At 34.8% G+C, this 24,468-nt stretch overlaps 2 protein-coding genes across 10 annotated transcripts; both read right to left on the reverse strand.

The window, feature by feature from the left end:
• Nucleotides 1–1,489: 1,489 nt before the first annotated feature.
• LOC110103213 (leucine-rich repeat receptor-like serine/threonine-protein kinase BAM3) lies at nt 1,490–5,798 on the reverse strand. Its single transcript, XM_020831825.2, has 2 exons — nt 3,153–5,798; nt 1,490–2,011 (listed from the first exon to the last, which is right to left on the reverse strand). Exons 1-2 carry the CDS (start codon nt 5,767–5,769, stop codon nt 1,683–1,685), a joined length of 2,946 nt encoding a protein of 981 aa, XP_020687484.1. The 5' UTR covers nt 5,770–5,798; the 3' UTR covers nt 1,490–1,682.
• Nucleotides 5,799–12,316: 6,518 nt separating this feature from the next.
• On the reverse strand, nt 12,317–24,046 carry LOC110103259 (origin of replication complex subunit 1). 9 transcript variants are annotated; one of them, XM_028698641.1, is made up of 8 exons: nt 23,028–24,046; nt 22,535–22,948; nt 22,102–22,414; nt 21,885–22,018; nt 21,715–21,791; nt 19,471–19,517; nt 13,401–13,560; nt 12,317–12,757 (listed from the first exon to the last, which is right to left on the reverse strand). In XM_028698641.1, the coding sequence occupies exons 1-4, from the start codon at nt 23,861–23,863 to the stop codon at nt 21,968–21,970; spliced, it is 1,614 nt and encodes a 537-aa protein (XP_028554474.1). In that variant the 5' UTR covers nt 23,864–24,046; the 3' UTR covers nt 12,317–12,757; nt 13,401–13,560; nt 19,471–19,517; nt 21,715–21,791; nt 21,885–21,967. The 9 variants fall into 9 exon arrangements, with proteins under 9 accessions (XP_028554474.1, XP_028554473.1, XP_028554472.1 ...); XM_028698640.1 differs by having other exon boundaries at nt 19,330–19,517; XM_028698639.1 differs by having other exon boundaries at nt 21,697–21,791.
• Nucleotides 24,047–24,468: the final 422 nt, after the last annotated feature.

A 24,468-nucleotide genomic window follows, 5' to 3' on the forward strand; every position in this document is an offset into this window, starting at 1 on the left:
AATTAAAAAATAACTGTGTTTTATGTGAGCTTTTTTATTATTTATTTGCAAGGCATATTTATGTGGTCATTCAAACGGAATCGTTCATTTATATAATTTTTTAAATATTCCCAAGAAGACAAAGCTGCCTCTCTAACCTTTTTCACCGTTCTATCTCTGCTTTGTTGGCAGTGAGAAGGACTCCACAGTGGCATGTTTCCGACCAACAAAACTAGTCATCGCGTGCTTCGTAGTAAAGTAAAAGTGAAAATTCAAAATAATTTTAACAAAAAAAAATATATATATTTACGATAAAACAAAAGTAATTTTAATGATATTAAACTGAATTATAAGAAAAGCCATAATTGCTAAATGCTGAGTTAAATATATTTACTTATAATGCAAATATTAAAGAGAGCTTAATGATGATGTAAAGTATCATTTTTATAGAATTAAAACCATCATACCACTTTATACCATTTTATTTACGCATCTAACGTTCAAAACTTTAATATTACATACATACCATCCAATATTATTTTAATATCAAATATGTCACTCATATTTCATTCCTAACACTCATATATTTCATTTATATTACTCATATTTGATATGAAAGTGAACTATGGATAATATGTATGTAATATTAAAATTTTAGATGTTAGATATATAAATAGAATAATATATGGTGGCATGTATGTAAATCTCCATTTATTTTTTGTATATATTATATTTTAATTTATATAATATAATTTTAATTACAAAAATATTTAATTTGTGGCTCATTCAAAATTTTAAGCTTTAGTGTTATAACCTATTGCCAGGTCCCAAGTCCTAGATGAGAAAAGTAAAGGGTTGCGTTAGATAGTCGACAACTAGTATAAAACATGTCGAATAGTCATGTGAAGGACTTGACGTTGTTGTTGTAGTTAGTGTTATAAACTATTGAGAAATATCTATGATATATATTTTTTAATAATCAATTTTTGCATCAGCCCAAACAATTTTTTTGGTTTTGTTGTTGCTCTTTCCAATAATCTATTTTTCTAATAATTATTGGTCATTACATTAGATCTAATCAAGATAATTTTCTATGACATATCAAAATTTAATTGTTTCTTACTATATATTATTCTCACATCAAAATAAATATAATAATTTCAAATTTAATCACAATGAAAATTTAGCCAAATATTCTAACTAAAAATTTTTCATTATTCTAACAATCTTCCTCACTCTTATTCTAACTAAAAAAATTTCATTATTCTAATTCAAAATACTAATATAAAATAATAAAAATAATATTTATATTATATTATATAAAAAATACTTCCTCTCTCTTATTTTTTCAAATCATTTAGCTATTTTGCTCCTTTTAAATTTTTTATTTAAATACGCCCCTGTAAACTAATTTTAATAAATAACATGCTCCCTTTTAAAATTTTTGACTCTAAAAATATCAAAATATAAAAATAAATAAAAATAATTGCATAAAAACACAAAAGTTCCGACCACTTTACAAATCTTCCCTCAAAAACTCCACATCCTTGCATTGGGGAGAGCGCATAACCCTCCCAAGAAATCCCCTTTCAACCCATAGAAAAGTCTCTAAGATCACACTTACCATGTACATATTCCAACCATCATAATCCTATAAAAAGACTAAATAAAATTACGTCAAATTTTATTAAAAAAAAAAGCTGTCAACTTCCATATGGCCGCTTTGCTTGCTCCAACATCTGCACCACCTCCCTCATCGTCGGCCGCTCGACGCTCCTCTGCTGCACGCACAGCATCCCTACGAAGAAAACCTGCATCGCCTCCTCCAAAGGAATGTTCGCCAGCCGCTTATCCCAAATCTCCACCACCGCCTCCTTATTCCAGTTCGTAAACATCTTCGCCCACTGTACAATATCAAGGCCTTCCTCTCCAAAATCTCCGACCGCCCTCTTGCCGCTTATCAGCTCCAGCAGCACAACTCCGAAGCTATATACATCGCTCTTCTCGTCCACCTTCAACGTGTACGCATACTCTGCATTAAATAAACTACAGATCAGTTTTGTCTTTTTTTAGGTGTGGAGAAGATAAAGGCCTGGATCCCAATCAGGATTTCTAAGAGTCTGTGCTATCTTTGATTCTCGAGTAATGATGATTTTGGGTCAAAAAAGAAATTTAAGGGCCCATCACTGAAGAAATCGATTTTCATAAGGATAAAGCTGAGTGCTTTGGCCCACCTGACCTGTAATTTTTTTCAGATTTTGAAAGAATAGTCTTGGCTCGCAAGCAGAAGAACATTTTGATCTGTCCAAGGAAGACCTTGCAGGCCGGCATATATACATTTATATGCTAAATCAGGGGCAGTTTTGGCGTTGTGAATTAATTGGAAGAAAGAAGACAGATTTTGGTTTTATATTTTCATCATATTGCAAGTTTTTTTGACTTTAGCAGATAATAAATGTTGTCTGTCAACTTGATTCAACAGTACGCAATGTCGCAAAATTGTCTTATTTATAGTAAATGTTGAAAACGTCCGGTCTACTTTTAGACATCATTATTTTTAAAATATATTTTTAATCTAATTCTAATAATCTTTTGTATCATTCTAATTTTTATACTAAAAAGTTATTTTAAAAAGCATTAAAAAAATTATAGACGAGAGAAATTATTTCGTGAGCCCGGACATAGAACTACATCTGTACTCCAATAAAAATATGACATATGTCATTGTACACTGTGTCTATATACAACTGTGTACATAATATGTATATATTATACATATATATATAAGTTTGTACACATTATATACATAATTTTATATTTTGTATATAATGCATATAAAGTTGTACACACTATATACAAGAACACATGTCATATTTTTATTAGAATCTGAATATAATCGGACTCTGCATGTAATACTTTTTCCTCAAACGAAACTTTTGTGTAGACAAAAAAAAAAAATTATATGAGATACTCATGCACTATCTTTCAGCCTTATTATATGAGGTTTTACGTGAACAACAAAAATCTTAAAAGAAAATTCTTATAAATAATTTATCAGTCTATAAATCTCAATATAGAAGCCTGATAATGATAAATTTCTTTTACGTCCACAGATTTGAGGTTTCTAATAGCATCCAAGTTCTGATAAAAATATTTAAGGAAAAAAAAATTACCTGGAGCGATGTAACCATATGATCCTGCAATGGCGGACATGCATTCCGAAGCTCCAGAATCCCTTAAGAACTTAGCCAACCCAAAATCAGCAACATGAGCTTCAAAATTTTCATCCAGCAATATATTGTTCGATTTGACATCCCTGTGAAGAATTAGAGGACAACAATCATGGTGAAGATAGCACAGTCCCCTGGCTGCCTCTGTTGCAATCCTCAACCTCATCTCCCACTTCAGATACCCACCTCTCTTCCCATGAAGCATTTCTCCTAAGCTTCCATTAGGCATGTATTCGTACACAAGAAGGTTTGTCTCCTTGTTCCGGCAAAAGGCAAGCAACTTTACTATATTTCTATGGCGGATCTTCCCCAACGTCTGTATCTCCGCCGTGAGTCCGTTGTCGTGCGTCGATCCTTTGTTTATTCCCAGTAATCGCTTAACGGCCACGTGTTCGCCGCCAGGCATCGTGCCGCGATAGACAACGCCGGCGCCGCCGCGGCCAATGACGCAGTTTTCCTTAAGGCAGTCGGCAATGTCGACGGCGGAGAAGTTGAGCTTCCCGAATGCGGTAAGACGCCAAGATTTAGAGCTTTTACGGATGATGGAGCGAGTTTTGACGGCGACAGTGGCTGCGAAGATGACAGAGCAAGCGAGGAGGCTGAGGGCGAAGAGAAGCTTGAATTTTCCCGGGAGTTGTGCGCTAATTCCACCGCCGCCGTGCTGGTTTCGGGGGAAAGGAGTGATTTTGGAAAAGTTGCATGGGTTTGAAACAAGACCACAGAGCAGGGGATTTCCGGAGTAGGAGGAGGAGTTGAAGTAGGCGAATTGACCTGAGTCGGGGATCCGGCCGGAGAAATTATTGTGGGAGAAGTCGGCAGCGGTTAGGCTTTTCATGTTAGCGATTTCCCTTGGGATACTGTAGCTGAGCTTATTCGAGGAAACGTTGAGGTAATTCAGAATTCTCAGCTGGGAAATCCGAGCTGGGATTGCTCCGGTGAGCATGTTCTGGCTTAAATCGAGATATGTGAGTTGAGAGCAGTCGCCGATCTCCTGCGGGATCTTGCCGGTGAAATTGTTGAGGCTGAGATCGATTTTAAGTAAATGTTTCAGCTTTCCGAGTTGCGCCGGGATTGCGCCGGCGAATTGGTTGCCGTTAAGAAGGAGGATTTGGAGCGCTGAGAATCTGCCGAAGGAAGGAGGCAAGGGGCCGGAAAGGCGGTTGTTTGATAAGTTCAGCTGGCTGAGCATCGCCGGAGTTCTCCATGGGTCGTTGGAGATACTCCCGGTGAGGTAATTACTCTGCAATTCCATCAGAGACAGCTCCGGCAAGTAAAGGAAGCCTCTTGGGATAGGCCCGGTGAGATAGTTTTGACCAAGACGGACTCTAGAGAGTGTTCTGCACTCACCGAGATCCTCCGGCAATGGACCAAACAGGAAGTTGTTGAGAAGGATCAAGATTTCAAGCTTGCGGCCGACGCAAAGCGCTGGCGGAATCTCCCCAGTGAGCTTGTTCGATGAAAGGTCCACTTCCCGGAGCTTTCTATTGCTGCCGAGATCCGGCGGTATCACGCCGGTCAAGTTGTTGTGCCAAAGCTTTAGCACCTGAAGCTCTGGCAAGACGGAGATGAACTCAGGAATTTGTCCATGAAGCCGGTTGATGAATAGGTGAAGCAGGTTGAGCCGCCGAAGCGCCGAGAACTCCTTAGGGATCTCTCCGGTTAGAGCATTGTTCGATAGGTCGAGGAATTTGAGCCCAGTGAGATTTCCAAGTTCAGGCGGAATTGCGCCGATAAGTTGGTTGGTTTGAAGAAACAGAGTATCGAGCTTTTCAAGCTTACCCAACTGGGGTGGAATCTCGCCGTCGAGGCCGCAGCTGGAAAGATCAAGATGAGTTAAATTGATCAATTTTCCAATCTGCGTCGGGATTCCGCCGTCGAATTGGTTGTAATATCCTAAAAACAGCTGTTTGAGATTAGTCAGATTGCCGAGCTCCGGTGGTATTCGACCGCCGAGATCATTTCCGGCGAGCGATAGAAATTCGAGTGTTACAAATTTGCCGTAGACCGCCGGAATGCAGCCAGAAAAGTAATTCCCGCCGAGGTCTAAATGCCGAAGCTTTGAAAGCTTGACGATTTCAACAGGTAGGGGGCCGAAGAAATTGTTGTCATAAGCGTCGAACACCTCAATGGACGCCATGGAGGCCAATTTCCAGCTTTCTAAGGAGCCGTTGAGCTGGTTGTTTGAGATGTTGACGAAGCGGAGACGAGGAAGATCGGCAATGCCGAGAGGGAGTTCGCCTGAAAGGTAGTTTCCGGCGAGGGAGAGATGGGTGAGGGATTGGAATCCGGCGATCGCTGGAGAGATGAAACCGGATAAGTTGGAGTTAGAAAGGTCGAGAGAGAGAACAAACCGGCCGGCGATGTCGCATTCAACGCCGGTCCATGTGCAGAAGGAGGTGGTGTTTGATGAGTTCCAGGAAGAGAGGAGGGCGTTTGGGTCGACGAAGGATTGTTTGAGAGAGAGGAGGAGGGATGCTTGCTTGAAGAGGGGGTGGGGAGTGAACGAGGTGCAAGAGGATAGGATAGAGGAGAAGAGGAGGACGAAGAAGAAAGCAGCCATGGAGAGAGATGCAGAGAGAGTGAGGAAGGAAGAGTAGGAGAACAAAGATGGAGTATAAGAGGAGGAGAAAGAGAAAAAAGGAGGAGGTGGGACATTGGGCTTGGCTGCTGGTTTGCTTTCTCTTCTTTTGTTGAAGGGGGGAAGGGGAAAGCAAAAGCGTTCGAGTGCTCCTACTGCAGAGCAAAAGTGGAGGGAGATGTTGAGGGCGATGTCGACCGTTGGATTTCGAGAGCGAGCTTTGCTGTCTGTTATTTTTGGAGGAATTACGGATTTCCTTTACTTTCTTTTATTTTTGGCGGAATTACGAAATTTCACCTCTTTTTAATATTTATTGAATCATTTAAATAAATTAAATTAAAAAGAAAAAACTGAATTGGGATTGAATGGATTAGAGAAAAACATACTAATGTGCTTCAAATAATGAGTCAACAAATTCTTCCGTACAAGAAAGTGATTGTAAAAATAATTTTAAAAGATTTATATCCTAAGAGTTGAAGAGAGGAATGATTCACTTAAAAAAAGAAGATTTTTTAGGATTCTCCTTTTATCAACTCTATTACAGTTAGGTTCTTCATGAATGCACCTTCATCTTCTTTACACACCCCACTTGTTCTTCTCATAGTTCTCCTTTTTATCCCTTACATCCCCCGTAAATCGAAGTAGGGATGCAAATGAGTCTGAGTCGAGCTGGAGTTAGGCCTGACTTGTGCTCGATTCGAGAGCCAAATTTTGAGCTCGAACTCAAGTTGAGCTCAAAAGGCTAGCTCAAGCTCAACTCGTTCCACTGAAAAACAAGCTCCTCGAGCGACTCGATACCACAGGTCGAGCATGCAATCGACTGCTCACGGACGCGGTTCACAAGTGTAAAGGCCAATTCGTCTTCCACGCTTCGCCAGTTTACATGTGCAGATGCACTACGCCAGTTCATCTTCCGTGCTTCATTAGTTTGCCTTCTGCCTTACAAGCTGCTCAATGAGTAATTGAGCCGAGTATCAACTAGATTGAACTCGAGCTCGATAATCCAACGAGCTTGAAATTCTACTCGAGCTCGAAACTCAATAAGCTCAACTCGCAAGTTGGCTTAATTCATTTGCACCCCTAGATCGGAGGCATGCTCTCTCCACAAGTAAAGTTTGTCCTTCCCACTTTTACAAACAACCCTTACAATTGATTCCAACCTTCCTCTTTTAGAAGGTTCTCCTTTCTAAATATTTCAAACTAAGAATAAAATTTTACTAGACAATTTAACATTTTTCTTTTGAATCTATAAATTATAACTCCACACCCACCCTCACCAGGTTTCCGAAATCTACAACTACAATTAATGCAAGGCAATGGAAACAATATGCATTCAATCATTTAATTCAAATAAATATAATCATATAGAAATAAAAGCACTTATCTATCATGTAAAACATACGAATCAATACAGGCAATGAAATCTAAAAGCAAAAATTATAAATCATAATAATATGTATCATATACGTATCATATATCATACTAAAATGCATGATAGAAAATATACATAGTAAATTAGTGCACCTCATATGTTTCATATTTTTATGCCCAAATATAGTACACTAACTCCTGATCATTTTATACTAAGTATTTCTTTATAAGCAAAACTACCCGATAAAAATTTAGCATAAACAAGTTAAAACATTCAGGGGGATGATACTTACCACATATAAAAAATTATAAGGTAAAAAATTTACTAAAATAAGAGATATTACATTTTTTATTATTTTTAAGAGGGAGAAAACGTGCTAAACAGAAAATCATTGAAAAAAGAAGTATGATTACAGTTATCTATCATGATCAAAATACTTTTTATAATTAGAGTGACACAAAAATGCTTGCCCAAACTAGGCTTTCTTTCTCCCCTCTCTCCCTTTCTCTCTCCCCTTCTCGCAGCCCTTTCTTCTTCCTAACTAAGACATGAATCGGGGGACTTAGAGGATTGCTTAGGATATATTAAATAGAGTAGTAGATTAAGATATTTAAATATATATATTTTTATACTTAGCATCATAGTGCTGTAATGCTCCCTTAATTTAAAAAAAAAAAACTCCACGAGAGCTTGATGCTACTATGTCACAACGCTTACTAAACCAATTTTTTTGGAATTTAGGAAAATTCAATTTGGGGTTATTACATCTCCTTAGTTGTTGAGATGCATTTAAGTTCTATACAATGCATATGAGTTATCCTCCTTGATAGTTGATATGTTGGAAGGTTCTAAGGAATGGGGGCTAACTCTTAACAAAAAAATATTTTTATGGGGCTCTCTTAGATGTAATTAAGAAAGGTTAAAAGCTTAAAGATAATCTCAATCTTCATACTTTTGGATGATGATTTCTTCCACTTTTAGCTCTCCTTCAAAGAAGATTATGACATTTCCTAGATGGAGGGTTGTGGTTCTTTTTAGGAAAGTTATTCATCCTTTAGATCGAATGGTAAATTGACTTTTAACATATACAAGATGAATTCACCAACATTCCCCTTCAGGTAAAATTATTATAGATTCCTTTATGTTTCTAGAATCCTATCAACGTTCTTAAAATTTTAAGTAAAATTGATACTCAATTGGTTGTGAATTCCTTGGCAAATAGAGATTGACTTTTATTAGAATCTATTTTTTAGGTTTTAAATCTTTTATCTCTTTTAGAAAATGTTTTGATCAATATAGATGGGAAAAAGATAAATAATGAAAGTTCAATATGATTGAAATTCTATATCAGTTGATGGATCAAATTCTCTCTTATTTCTCTATTCATTTCCCCTAAGACACCCAAAATCCTGCCAGCTACTAAAAATTGTAAAATTAGAGGTAGATGTTGAAATCTCAAGCTTGGGAGGAAATACCACATTTCTATTCCAACCTCTCGCCTTCAAACTTCTAATCCTTCTCATGATAGCATCTTCCCCCTTCCCCACTTATCCTTTCAAATATTTGCAACCCCTCTAATTTTTTATTTTTGACCTTTTGTTAAGAAAAATCATACTCAAATTTTGATGTCATACTAATCTGAACCGAAACCTATATCTGCCATCTTTAATACACCACTTAATAAGCCTCTTAATACCAACTGCTCACATTGTCCCCCTACCTCAATGAGCCAAACCTTTAAGATCTCTTAATCGACTTCAATGCCTAATGCATCCTTATATTTTTCCCATCCTTAGTTGCTCAAAATGTTTAGAGCTCAATGTGATGAATGAAAATTAATGAGTATATAAATGGCTCCCCTTGTTGCGTCAGCATAATGCGAATGTCATTAAGGAGTTGAAATAAACAATTTGTTGGATGAGAAGATTAAAAACTGATCATCATCACCCAACAATGAACCACTAATATCCCACCATCATTGAAATAAGCATTCATTAAAGTTTTCCTAAAATTCACATTTTTCAAACTTTTAATCCTTGTTTCAAAAATGTCAATATCATTTTTCTTGATGAATATAATTGCAATAACTTCATCTCTACAATAATGATATGATTTACATCAAACGGGATGCCCCAAAAATTTATGTTCAGCCTATATTCATTTATGAATAATTGATTCAAGATAATACTATTCGGTAGCATTTCATCCTTTTGTAAAACTAAAATTTATAGTGCTAATTCTCATTTATCACAAAATGTTTTTGGTATATATATTATTAGTAATACTGCTCAATTTATTAATAATGCTTAGATTATGATGGAGGACTTTATTTTTTTTGGATTTAATTAAGAAAAGATTGATGGTAATGTGATAACTCCAAGATCAAAGTATTGTTCGAACGATCTGACCCAACTAAAGTCAGGTAATCTATTGAATTTTTGTGTTTGAACTCTTTTGCATATGTCAGATAAAGATATGTGTGTATAAAAAATGTATTCATGTGTTCTTTAGTGAGTTTCAGGGGTCTGAATTCTTATTTGTGAAATCTATAATTTTTTATTCTAGGGGGCCCCAATGTTGTGTTTTATGTGGTCCTAGCACTGGATTCAATAGCTCTATGGGGACTATGGTGCATGTTATCTTGATTAGATTTGTTAGCCCTCTAATTACCTTGGCTACACTAAAGTATCCCTAATCCTTTAATTATTTTATTTATTTTTTAATTCAATTTGATCTTTGGCTCTAAATTTCTCAAATAATTATTATTATCATTATTATTGATTGAGTGGCCCATAATTATTATTATTATAATTATATTTCATGTGTTTTCAATAATTAATTCACATTTATGTCATATATCTGATTTTAATATAATTATAGATATTTAAATTCATTTAGAAAATATAGATAAATGTTTTTTTTTTTGAGAATTTTCCACCCAAATCTTCTGAAAAATAATATTGGGTCATCATTATGGCTCATATTTTATCTCCTCATAAGAAATGAAAATTTAATTTATCATCAACGAAATAAGAAATAAAAAAAAAACTGATTTTTAGCAATAAAAAATGTTGCCATGCAAGGATTTATCATTGCACTCCCACAGTTGCAGGAATGGCGAAGCCACGTACAAATTAACAGTTCTAATACTTGATTCGGAAGATCCATTGCCCATTTGGTTGCTACAGGTTAGAGAACATGCTTTTATAAATGACGAATTGAATATATTATATTATTTAATGAGTTAAATTTTCATCCTAATCTAATAAAATGGAGTAAACAAGTCAAATAAATTGGCACATTCTAGATAACGCACCATACAAATTGACGCAATAACCTCGCATGCCGCCCAATCAGTTGAGCTGAATTTTATAGAACTGTTGTAATGCGCCATACTAAAGGGCGTGTTTAATGGAATGCGCCAAACATTATCATGCATTCCATTGAATGCGTCAAATTATTTGGCTTATATTGACGTACTTATTCTAAATATGCCAAATAGTTCGGTGCATTCAATGGAATATGTCATCATATTTTGCTAGCAAGCTTCTTTTTAATTTTTTTTAATATCCTGATCCTACTCTTAATTTAAATTAAACATTTGAGCTTTCATTAAAAAAAAAAAAATCCTATTTTTAAAGTCATCTTAGATCTACCATGACCTAAAATATTTTTCTTAAAATGATGGATTTATTTTGCCACTTTTTTTTTTTCATTTAAGATTTATTTTCCACTTGAGCTGTGTACTAAAGTATATTTTGGGCTTTTTCATCATTTTTTTTTGGGCTTATTTCATTCTTAGATTCAAAGTAATAATGGAGTTTGCCCGAATCCATCATCTGGTTGAATGAAACAAAAAATAATATAAATTTTAAGCTTCAAAAGAATTCAATATTCTGATTTTTATTTTACTTATCAAACAAATAAATAAAATTACTTTATTAAATATAGTTTCTATCTACAAGCAATAATATATAGGCTCTAACGATATTATAGATTTTAAAATTCATGTTAATTTTATTAAGGAGTGTGAACAGAATGTGTATTATACATTAATGATCAAAGAATTAATTAGTTTAAACTTATGCACTAAAGCTAATCACTATGTATTTATGCATCTATCTGATATGAAAAATCAATTAAACATACTCTTGTGTCATAGGCTTAGGCTTCGTTTGAGACAGCTTTTTTATTATTTTTTAAAACGGTTTTCCAGTACAAAAATTTTTTCAAGAAATTTTTGTACTATAAAGTTATTTTAAAAATCAAGAAAAAAGCAGTCTCAAACAAAGCCTTAGTTTGAGATAGCTTTCTTATTGCTTCTTAAAACAATTTTTTAGTACAAAAATTAAAATATTTGTATTAAAAAACTGTTTTAAACAGCAATAAAAAAGTTGTTCCAAATGAAACCTTAATAATCACCGCTTAAACGGAAAGCACTTTGCATCAATCATTATTTTCTCTAAAATAAAAAAATTTTCATCATTAAGAATCATATATCAAAAGCTAACTCAATCAAGTGGAGCCATCAAAAGAATCACCTGATCTTTAACCTTCAGCATAAACAAATGCATATGAATCATTCAATCCATTTGATATTTATTAGAGTAAACTAAAAATTAGCCAAATAAATAATTCAAATTTATTTTAGATCTGAAGATTAATTATCTAATATTTTTAGATTAATTTTTTCCAACCATTTAATAAAAAACTAAATCAATACTCTCATGTATTTTAATAATATTTAATTATATAAAATCAATTAATAAAATCTAATAAATTTAACCATCTTTAGAAGAATATTTGTTTGAGCTACTCACATAAAAACAATAGCAAGTACCATGTTTTGTTGATCTATTTCAGCTCATAAGTCTTAAACTTTAAATGAATATGTAATTAAATTACTGACTGTTGCATGTATGAGCTCTTTTATAAAATTCTAATCATTCTAATATGTTATGTGTATCTATCAATTTTTTTTTTAATTTTAAATAAATTATATAATCATCTAACCAATGTAGCTCACCAATCATTAACAGGATCGAATTTTTATCTTGGACAAAAAATACTTCCATCATGCCTCAAATTCTATCATATCTATTTTAGAAATATAATATCTACTACACATAATTATTTCTGTTTTAGTATTGCCAAAGACTCATTCATATATTCTATACGATCCAATTACAATTTTATAAAATATGTTAAATTTCAAGGGAATGAAATTACAAACTTACACACTATATATACAAATTTAGTGATATTACATATATCATTTATGGACTGTTAATTATCATGGTAAACTTGATAGCTTGAGAGAAACTCTAGCCGCCTCCCGAGTTTCCTCTAGTTCTCTGTCGTGGGAAAAAATTATTTGTTGTATTAAAAAACTGCTTTAAGAAACAATAAGAAAGCTGTCCCAAACGAAGTCTTAGACTCTTTGGGCAGATAAAGTATTCTGTGAGGACAACGGACGCCATCCAGAGGCCAATCAAAACGTGCCACGTCACTTTTTTGATTGGTACCGATGCTGAGTACCAGGTGACATTCTAGTTGATCTCTGAACCATCCGGTGTCCGCACAAAATAATTTCGAGAGCTGAAATAGAGGTGAAGACGGTCAGCATGCATGTTCTTATTCATGATAAAACCAAGAAAGTAAAAAAAAGTCACTTCCTTTCACTCTTCCCTTAAACCAAAAATCAAAATTATGATAAAGATGCACATATATTGTAAACTTTCCACTTAAAAGTACAAAATAAGGCTATCTTTAACAAGATGGAAAGAGAAGAAAAAATTCATGATCAAAGTTTTTTTTTTTTTCCTTTTATTTTGAGAAGAGCACAGACAATAAAATAATAAAAAAAATGTTATGCTCGCAACAGAAACTAAAATTTTGCTAATGATGCCCTTATCATTAATGCCACATTTACATTCCGCACACATAAAATTTGGTTTCTTCTATATAACATGATTATATGATATGATCATAATGGCAGTTGATGGGCAAGTCATTGCCCAATAATGCCTGAAGGTTACTAGAATGTTATCAGACGAAACAACATGAGTGCTACAGAGCTCTATACCCAACCAAAGCTCAGTAGAATTTTAGTATTAAAACATTTGTAACACCTTTATTGACTAGGAAAAGAACAAATTCAACTTTGTGAACAGTGGACTCAGACTAGACACTGCAAAAGGCAAGGCAAACATTGGGTGAACACAAAAGAAAATGCACTAACCCTTCTACTTTGGAGAAACCTTTGGCCTTTAACAAAAGAGATTTCTTTATTCAATCATAAAGAAGCACATTTTGCTCATTGAAGAAGTCCGCTTTATCGTTTGCATTAGCCACAAAGCGGTCGCCAGTAGAAGAGCTGGGATTCAAAAGATGGTGATTCCCTGCGGAGATAAGAAAATATAAATTATCAATTTTGAATGAGAATTTTCGCACAGTTAGTCATATATATGACACTAATTTGCAAGTGCAAATCATAGGAAAAGCGCTGCTATCAATAGATTCTAAGGCTTCATTTGGGACAGCTTTCTTCCTGCTTCTTAAAACAATTTTTTAGTACAAAATTTTTAATTTTTGTAGTAAAAAACTGTTTTAAGAAGTAAAAAAGCAGTCCCAAACGAATCGTCGAAGCCTAACAATCGTTATATAAGAATGAAAGCTAGGAATAAGTTTGCAAACATCAAAGCATTCTATTTTTCATCTGTTTTTGGATTGAGTGGAAAACCAAGAATGCATTTCTTGAATTTTACCATACAAGAAATGCACCGCAACATCGATACAAAGCCTAACAATATATTGCGAGGTATGATTTTGAATATTCGTAACCACACAACAAGTTGCTTCCCTGCTATCAATAGATTCTAAGGCTTCATTTGGGACGGCTTTCTTCCTGCTTCTTAAAACAGTTTTTTAATACAAATTCTTTTATTTTTGTACTAAAAAAATTATTTTAAGAAGTAAAAAAGCCATCCAAAACGAATCGTCGAAGCCTAACCCAAACAATCGTTATATAAGAATGAAAGCTAGGAATAAGTTTGCAAACATCAAAGCATTCTACTTTTCATCTGTTTTTGGATTGAGTGGAAAACCAAGAATGCATTTCTTGAATTTTACCATACAAGAAATGCACCGCAACATCGATACAAAGCCTAACAATATATTGCGAGGTATGATTTTGAATATTCGTAACCACACAACTTCCTTCTTTCAATATGTAGCAATTTTGTTTGGAACTTCGATGGCAACAAGCTTCTCAGCAAAGCCCAATTCAATTCTTCAATGAAATAATGTTGCTTTACCTGCTAAGCTCCCGTGGATTCTTTAAAAGCACACAAACTCATCTGGGAACTTCAGAGGCCGCTGTCACTCGCTTGAGAATCTAGCACTCTCTACATGAGCTGCCTTAAGATTCTTCGATCCTAAGCATGGTTTAAAATTGTGCAATATGAGGCTTGCCTTGAGGCCCGCCTTTCCGCAATTCCAATAAAAAAAGCCTCGATGCTTACGCATCAAGTTTTTTTTATGAGGCTTGCGCCTCAAGCTCAACTTGGTTGAGACCCGCCTCGCCTCACTGGCATGAGGCTTACGCCTCACGCTATATATATTAAAAATTACATAAATCTTGAAGTAAATGCCCTACATTTGACTCTATAGGAGAGGAGGAAGGGGAGAGAGCAGTTCACCATAATAATGATTCAAATGAAGAACCCCTTAGTGATGACAGTGCTGATGACTTATGAGTTCTTATGTGATATGTCATTACTATTTATTTTTGAAAATTGAAATTATATGTTAATGAAAAGAATACTGGGATTTGGGAAAGATAGAATTTTGAGTTGAACTATATTTCATGTTGTTTTATTATTGAGATATTTTGATTTCACTTCATATCTTATGCTTTTTTATGTTTTATATTATTCACTCATTAGTATATAAAAAAATTATCATTTTATGTTTAGGGAATCTTTTGATTTTGAGGCTTACGCCTCGCCTTACGAATGAAAAACACCTCAATACCCAAATACGCAATTTTAAACATTGATCCTAAGTAACCCTTCACTCCCTCTCTCAAGAACTCGGGAGGGGCAAATAACTCTAAAATTTAATTAGCTATCAAGTTTGTGATGAGATGAGCCTCTTCATTTACATAAGTTACAAAGGTCTCAACTACCATAACAAATACAGGAGTAAAAATTATCTCTAAGACCTTAGAAACCACTATAAGGTTCACCTGACTGTTGGGAGCGACAAAGACTTAATCACGCAGATGTCCATTGATGTGCCACAAGTTTTTCAATGCATTTCAACCGTTAAATTCTCACCCACATTTTGGCAACCCCCTCGTCACATCCACAACATGATTATCTTCGTCTGTTTCAAGGTGAGCTTCTATATATGGAAGTAACTCATCACTGTATTATTTGTATTTATGACAAACTTCAATATGAGAAAGCAGTGATTTCATGTAAAAGATAATGCACCATCAGTGTGATATACTCTTTCACTATATACTAGTGCTCGTTGTCGTTCAATTTTCAACTCAAAAACAACACTAGATGCAATGACATTGTCCGAGAAAATAATATATACCATTGTTTAAAAAAAGCGGTTAAGGCGGACAAATCGAGGCACGCCTCAAATCGAGGCATTACGCGGGCGAACTAAGGCTTAAGCCTCAACTGTTCGGATGTAGCATACGCCTTTTTTCACTGAGGCGTATGCCTCAAGGCTTGAAGCGCCGAGGCAACACGAGGCAGTGCCTCCATTCATTCTTTTTTTTTTTCGCCAGGACTCGTGCATGTGCATGAGTCGAGATGCTTATTAGATAGACTTAGAGCTTCTATTTCGAAGCACTTCCACCACTTGATTCTCTCTCGTTCATTCTCTCGCATTCCCTGTTGTCTCTTGTTCCTTCATTACTTTGATTGCCACTCAGTCGAGTTCGACGTACTTGGAGGCGAAGGTAAGGTTCTCGTTCCTGTTTCGTGCCTCTATCGTTCTTTCCCCATAGCTTTCTTCATCTTCGCCTGATTTTCTTTGTTCCTATATTGTTCCCGTTTCGTGCCTCTCTTGACTCTGACACCGACGTGCCTCTCCGACTTCGACAGCCACATTTTCCTCATCGCCAGGCGCAAAGGTAACTTAAAAATTTAGCACTGTAACCACTTGAAATGAGAGTCTTAGATTTTTAGATCTTTAAAACTTACGTTGTTGTAATAGTTTTATTCCAGATTTGTGGTTAGGCTTATTAAATATCATATACATTGTTGTTATAGGGTTATTTCACTTAATAAGTTGCTTGTGTTAGTATTTTTCAATTTGACATGGAGAAACGAATTTTAGTTCTTGAATGTTTTATATTTATTAGTAATATTTTTGTGTACTGAAATTAGTTTGCATAATTAACTTCGTAGGAATGAATTTAAATTACATATAATTGCATATGCTTTAAATGTTAGCAAACTCTTGCATATACTGAAGCAAAGAAACAATGATAATGAAATTGAACATTTGTTTGTTGATGATTTACAATCTGATGATGAATGGTTACTCCTAATAATGCTAATATTTCTGAAATTGAAGCTAAAGGAGAAATTCATGTCAATGAGGACAATGAAGCAACTACCCAAGTATATAAAAGAAAGAAATAAAGAGAGATTGGAGCTTCAAAAAAATTCAAAGGTATTCTTAAATATAATGAATTATTTTTTATGTTATTATTGTTTCATTCTAGAGCTAATGAAATATTAACTGATATATGAGATAAAGAAAAAAATATTATAGATGAATAAGAGTTTGTGAATGACTTTGACATAAATTATGAAAATTCTTCTGAAGACAATCAAAGTGATGATGAGCTTATATTGGGTCTTGAACCTAAGGGGGTGTTTTATTTTTAAGTAAGTTTATTTTGAATATTGTGTTCCAGTAATTTTATCTTAAAACAAATTATCAAGTTCATAATTTACATAATATTTTGTCATTTTTTGTCATTATTTATAATTTTAAATTATCTTATTTTTATTGTTTTGAGGCTAGCTAACTGTCATCAAGAAATCCGCTAGGGCCCCATAACACATCAAACAGGTAGTCTTCGCTTCGCCTCCTGCCGCTATCCGAACTTAATAATATCATGACTGCAGGCCCAGCTTCCTAAACCACACTAAGCACCACTAACTTGATTGAACAAGTCACTTACAAGCATTATTGAGCTCTTATTCTTCATTGTAAACATGTTTAGTGCTTGTTAGTAAATATACAAACATAATGACTCATTGTGCTTCTTTTAGAAAATAAACAGAGACCCAAGAAACACTTTTGAAGTTGCATATAGAAAAGAAAGCTACTTGTTAGCCAATTGCATGCCTTTAAACTCTTCTATTGGGATAATCTAATTATAGATTAACATGCATGGTGATCACCACGCTCACATGCAATGCCTTGAGCTCCTCCATCTCCTGATGCACGACCTCCACCCAAGGCTTGAAGGGCATTATCGTGATTCACAAACTCTTTGACTTTAACATTCAAGACTTAGTATCTCACTACAGAGCTCCTCCTACCACTGAATTTGAGCCCATCCATGCATTCAAACTTTTACTTGAACTAATCTTAGGCACACCCCTATGGAAATCTCCATCTTTTCCACACAAGGCTACAATATTGATAGCACATTAAGCTCACTAAACAAATATTTATGCACTTTATTTAGTAATTAAGAAGTAAATTATTAAAAACATATTATTATTTCTTGGCTTCTTGCAGTTACACATGATTCTGAACTTGAAGTTGTGACTGAAGATATCCTCACTTTAACAGTAAATGAACTTGAGAGAGAAGCTGGAGAAAGTTCTATTATATGAAACTTTAAAGTTTAAACAATGAATTTGTGTTGTATTTCATTAAGAACTTGAAACTTTTGCAGTACCCTTCTGGCTGTTTAGTTGTTTAGTTGTACCCTTCTGAGTTCTGGCAAAAAAAAAGAAAATGATCTCAAACATGCCCTAAATTTTTTGAGCGTGCCAAAGACCATGAGGCATACCAGCAAAAATATTTTGGACAGTATGTGCATCTCAATGGGCAATATTTTGTAAATGGTTGTACCCTATGGTTAGCTCTTAACAGGCATGGACAAGCCATCATCATTAGAATGGATCAGATGCTTGAAGAATTTCAACATCTTTGGCAAAACCATCTCCATAAACCAACTCAAGCATCAATACAACAAAAATAACATCAAGCATTTATATTACTACATGGGGGTCGGCAAAGGAAGCATGAAATTTTCTGAAGCCCATCTCGCCAATCCAGAAAACAGATGTCTTGGTTTTTGCTTTAAATAATCTCTAGGATTAATAAGTATAGAAATTCTGTAGATCAATATAATGCCTGCACATATTATTTGAGATGACAATCAATGGACCATTACAAACCTTAAATACTTCAACATCATCTCATAAGTTGACTCATGCTTCACTAAAAACACTAAAAAATAAAGATTCTTCAAGACTTTTAATTACCACAACGAAGTAGTGATTGCTTCTTCAAGACATTTGTCAAAATCTCATTCACCAAATATATTTAAGTCAGACAAAAAAGCTTTCTCATTCATCTCTTCCTTGTCTATTTCATATGACGTCTCAACCATAAATGAGCGCCAAATGAATGCTCTCATAATTCCTTCTTGAGCTGTCATACCTAACATCTGGTCTCTAAAGTCCAAAACTCTTCAAGTCATCAAATGTCCTGATCTCATACTGCATTGCTATTATATGCCTCAAGATAATTTGATACCAATTATTAGGAAAAAACCTATTTTTTTATGAGGAAGTGCGAAAAAAGAAATAATTTGATGAACACTCAAAATTAAAATAAAAAGATCATGTAAAACGAAAGGCATCCAAAATTATAAAATTTGGTCCAATTCTAATTAGAAGAGGGGGTAACAAATCAAATAGCCACACAAATGTACAAGCAACTAGCCACAGAAAACAATCTCCCCAAATCCCATGTATATTCAATCTCACCGTAAAATAAACTATGAACCTCTCAAGATATCAAGCTACACAAGAGAAAATAACAAAGAACTAAACCATACCAAAAGACCTTCAACCAAATGCTCATCAAATATGGCACCAAATTTACTAATTTACCAGGCAATGTGCGACAACTGCTTTAGCAAATTCACGTGAACCTCCCAAACTCAACAGAACATGCACATATAAATAACCTCACTGTCACCTAACGCTGATCCTTCAAATGCGAAAAACAGTAGACCACCTCAATTCTCATACCTTGGCTCTGAGTAAATGGGCATGTAAATTTCTGGATCCCAACAAACCTATCCAGTAAACAAAATGACTTAAGTTATTTGATTTAAATAATTACAAAGATTTATCAGCACAATTGTTCTGGAAATTATGATCCCCATATAATTTGGAAAAAAAAAACTCAACGCATGGACATTTGGCACCAAAAAAACCACAAAGATGCTTCAGAAGATAGAAACATGTGAGGTCTCTTAAAGCCAACACAAAATCATTAGGTTCAATGTTGACATCGGCAAGAAAACCATTTTGGTTCCAATGCTTGAAATGCTTCAATCATCATTAGAATATGAAATCATTCAGAGTAGCATTCAAATGCGGAAGAAAACCTGTGAAGATTTGTACATGCTTGAAGAATTTAATTATGTTTACATAAAAACTTCTAAAAAAAAAAGAAAGGTCAGTGATTTTACATTAGCTTGCCAAGTAGAACTACCATCAGGCCTGTAAGCTAACTCGCCAGACACATTAGCTTCAAGAAGTTTATTAATAGAAAAATAAAAAAAGAAAGAAACAAGATGATGTGCAGAAAAAGAACAGTAGCTTCAACTCAGCTAAAGATGAATGCATATGCTTGATTGCAGGTTGTTTCTAGAACCTTCGTTGGCAGATGTTCATCCCAGCTGAAAAGGTCTGATATCAACCAATTACATTCCAGTTGTATACCCAGTAAAGTACGACTCCCTAGGGTAAAATTGTAGGCCAAAAAAAAAAAGTACCACACCTAGAAACTAAATTCTGGTTATATAACGAAATATAAATGCTGAAAATGTTTTGATTGTGAACCAGGATGGCTCCCAAACTTACTAATCTCTCCAATAAAATCAACAAGATAATCAGTTAAAATATAGGAGAAAAGAATATGGAAAAGAAAAAAGTACTAAATTGCAGCTTGCACGGTGACAAACTTGTTTGGCTGCTTTTGCCCGAAGAGTAGACATTACCACCACTGCAGTACTCTATCGGCAAATAAATTTCTTAGTTTCAAAGTGCGCATACAGAGTTGGAAAAAAGGGATGATAAAAAAAACTATATTTTTTATTATAGTAGTAGTTAGAACTTAGAAGAGATTCAATATTCATGGATAAAGTATAGCCCAATTGATTGGCATTTATTTAAACAAAGTGTACAAATCAGCCATAACTGGCCTTAAGAGGAAAAAGAAAAATCATAAATGAAGCACACCCAATTAATTATAATAGGGTAAATTAAGGCATGTAAATGAATGCACAATTTTAAATTTATTCTACATTCGGAAACACGTATCATTAGAGAGCTAGATGTGGCATGACTTCAGAGGCTGTGGCTATAGAGGCCTCTGCATATAAGGTTGTATGAAGACATGAGAGCTGCAGTACGTGCAGAGGCAAGGAGAACAGCTAGCACTGGCGGGGAAGGTTACATTCTAGGAGCAAATTGCAGTGTAGAATTAATGTTGGAAGACCTACAACTAAAAGGCAATAAGTTGGTAGCATGTGTGCTTTTCAATTTGATTGCAAGAACAAGAATTAAGGTGCTAAATTCAGGATTTTAACACTCCTCCCTCAAGCTAGGAATTGTTGATTAATCCTAGTATGGAATTAAGATTGTCAAATTGAGATTAATTAAGAACTTATGAATCTCGACAGTCTCAAGTTTTGTTGGAGTGTAATTAATTTGGGTGATTCTACCAATTTCAAAATGTTTTGGCCGATCATGGATCATGGTGAACTAGGTTCTTAGCAATGCTCAAATTTCATTATCATAAGTAACGAGAAATAGCTAGCAACTTCTTCCCAAACACATTTGTTTCAAAACAGACTCCAAAAATTGCTGCCAAACACATTTATGTTGAAATTAATCACTTACGCAAACCTTTTTTTATCGTCTATAAACCCACTAGAGTATTCAAATAATTTGATGATTTCATACCCATGATAGAATGCTCTTTACTAAAGCTAAGTCAATGAAGGCCAGCAAGGGTATTATTTTTTCATTGTGTAATGCACAGTGTTCTTGTTATTATATGTATCAAAACGAAAAGGAAAGGAAAATTGCTTTTATGCATAACAAGACACTTTAATTCATTAAAATGGCATAAATGAGTACATAATCATTTCCTATTTCAAATTACTATCAAGCCTATAAAATACATATTTTACATAACCAATATTTTCTTTATTAAGATGATACTATCATAAAAAATAACCTTACAAATCAGTATTAACTCACAAATCGCCTTCAAACTTGTAGCACCATTAAAATTTGCTTGAGTGCATTCTGAAAGCATATACCTTTCCCCATTTAACCTATCATTTAAAACATAAGCTTCCTTGGATTAAAAGACATACAAAAGTAAATAATTGGATAATATGTTTGGTAAATAAAGGAATCATATTTACCATTTCAAGTTTACAATCTTGCAGATAAACGTTTCAAGAAATCATACTTGATACAAACCAGCGCATGATGTTCACTCCCAAGACTATCTTCTATAAAGGTAACTCGATAGAGGGAAATTTATACTTTTTGCAACCTGAAATTCCACTAGAAATCAATGCATGCCAAAAAAAAAAAACGTGGATAATAAATTGATCGTTCAACTTGAAGACCACATACCCTTACAGCCATTTCCTCATCAGTAGTACATCGGTATCTAGTAGAACCTTCTAAAGGGAAGCTACCATTTTTGCATATAAAATTGGCATTGCAGAGAGCAGATAATTGCAACAGAACATCAGATGTCAACCCAACACTTTCACTTTTAATGGCAGAGCCATTTTCACACTGCTCTTCTTCAACCATACTCTCAACAACTGAGGTAATGCATTGAAAAATCGCTAGCAACCTCTCGAGTGGGAAGCTACCAGGTCCCTTCAATAGTATTTCTTCAGCCATTCTATCCTTTCGATCCATTGACATCTGTGAATTCCTATAAGAAAATAAGGAAAATGGAAAGAAGTTTGATAACATTAAAGCCAAGCGACCTTTTATTTGGATTTTCCATAAGGTACAAAATTGAATATGGAAGTTAAAGTCATGCAGTCAATACTTATTTCGTTTCCGATTGATTAAACCTCCTGAAGAGTCAAATAAAGATGCATCGAGAGTAGCAGGATTTCTTGAAGCAATAAATGCAGAGAGGAGCAGATACTTGGCTGACATGGACATATGAAAATCCAACTCATTAGATGCCTCCTTTCTATTTGACTTCCTAATTCCCTTCTTTTGGCGATCTCCTTCTTGCTCAATTTGATGTGAAGAACGGCTCAGGATCATGAAGAAATCATTAAGTGATACAGTCAGGTATGACTGAAGGTTATCAAAAAGTTTTCTCTTCATAGCCTCATCTGGAACAACAGATTGATCAACTAAAGGTTTACAGTATTTCTGAAACAGAGGTTGAAATGCCACTGACAACTCATCAACTCGTCTGGTGACTCTAAAGAATGGCTTCAGAACCACACTGCAAAAGAATCACACTATTACATGAGTAAAGAGAATTATAGAGTATTCAAATAAAGACTTCTATCAAACCACCATACCTTAGAAAAGATGAGTAGAGCTTTGGGTTAGGTTGATTCCTCATGAATATACTATGTAGATCCTCCAATGTATAGTCAGGAAAGTAGACCGTTATCGGCTCAATTGACCCAGTACACAAATAATGTGCATCAGGAGTAGAACTACTTATATAAATTATGCCAACTTCAGGAATTTTTAAGATCTCATGGATTCGCAAAAGCAGAGGGACAATGTTAGAATTCTTGCCCCATGAGCGAAGTAGCTCAAAGTTATCAAATATCAAGTAGATCATTTCACCTCTATCAACCTCCTCAAAACCCGATTTTATATTCCTTTCCCTAAGAGCATTTATCGCCTGAACCAAAGCAGTTCTAAGTAAATCAATGAATTCTGATAGCTTTTCACATCGCTTGGTTCCACTATTTCCTTTGATGGGATTCCTCCCGTGGAGAAGCAATTGCCTCAGAACGGAATCAAAGAGTATTTGTGGGGAGTAGCATGTTCGAAAACCAGCGTAAACAAAAGGCCGATTGAGATAACGAAAAATTTGAAGAATGGAGATGGTCTTGCCATTTGATGGTCCTCCATAGATGAGGAGAGGGTACATGGGGGAGTTCAAGGAGCCCACTAGCCGCAGAATCTCAAGAATTTGCTGCTTTCTTCCGGGAAGTGATGAGATTAGGGTTGCCAAACTGATGGGTTCTTCTGAGCAGTACAGGCAATGGATTAGTTCTTCGGATTGGGTTTGTGAAGAGAATGGACATACATTCTGGGGTGAGGGCTTGGAAGGTGATAAGTGCGATGAAGATCTAGTTTTTCTTCCAGGGGATAGTGGGATTACTCCATCTTTAGCCATCTCTTACAGATCCTTATATCGATTGGTTCAAGAAAAATGAGACAACTTATAGTACAAATGCTTGCAGGGTTTAAGAAGCAAATCTTCTGCTCGCAAAGTCAGCCTCTGTTCTTCTGAGCACTCGATCCGCAAAGCGTTACGCTGTCTCCTAGCTGTCAATGATTAACAAGGAAGGCGGGTTAGGGCTTCGAGTAACAGAAACTAGGGCGCTAAAATTGGAACGAAGAAGAACAATGGAAAAATTCAGTTAAAAAATCGACAATCTATATTTTTATTATGCATAAAATATTAAAATATAAAATTTTGATTTGTAAGCCTCGTGATAACTACCTGAAGAACAAATGATAAGCAAAGAAGACATAATTTGCTTGTTAGCAAATAACATTTGCACATTGTAATTAGGTTGTAATTGTAATAACTATGTCATAATTTTCTAAGCATGCCATATTCACATGAGTCTACATATTAATTAGGTTATATTTTTGGTTCAAGGGTTAATACAGATGAAAAATTATTATCCGCGGAGTACGGACGTAGAGATACGTCCGAACATTCACATAAAATGTGGCATGTGGAGTGCATTTTGGTTGCACTTTTTTGTGTGT

Source organism: Dendrobium catenatum, unplaced genomic scaffold (assembly GCF_001605985.2).
Source record: "Dendrobium catenatum unplaced genomic scaffold, ASM160598v2 fragScaff_scaffold_1117, whole genome shotgun sequence".
NCBI lineage: Eukaryota > Viridiplantae > Streptophyta > Magnoliopsida > Asparagales > Orchidaceae > Dendrobium > Dendrobium catenatum.

Excerpts from the sequence above, each read along its gene's own strand:
- LOC110103259 (XM_020831889.2), bottom strand. The coding sequence starts at position 23,863 with ATGGCTAAAGATGGAGTAATCCCACTATCCCCTGGAAGAAAAACTAGA. Across the intron at positions 22,949-23,027 it reads CTCTACTCATCTTTTCTAAG|TGTGGTTCTGAAGCCATTCT; the intron begins GTATGGTGGTTT and ends ATTCTTTTGCAG. Across the intron at positions 22,019-22,101 it reads ATGAGGAAATGGCTGTAAGG|GTTGCAAAAAGTATAAATTT; the intron begins GTATGTGGTCTT and ends GTGGAATTTCAG.
- LOC110103213 (XM_020831825.2), bottom strand. The coding sequence starts at position 5,769 with ATGGCTGCTTTCTTCTTCGTCCTCCTCTTCTCCTCTATCCTATCCTCT. Across the intron at positions 2,012-3,152 it reads ATATGGTTACATCGCTCCAG|AGTATGCGTACACGTTGAAG; the intron begins GTAATTTTTTTT and ends TATTTAATGCAG.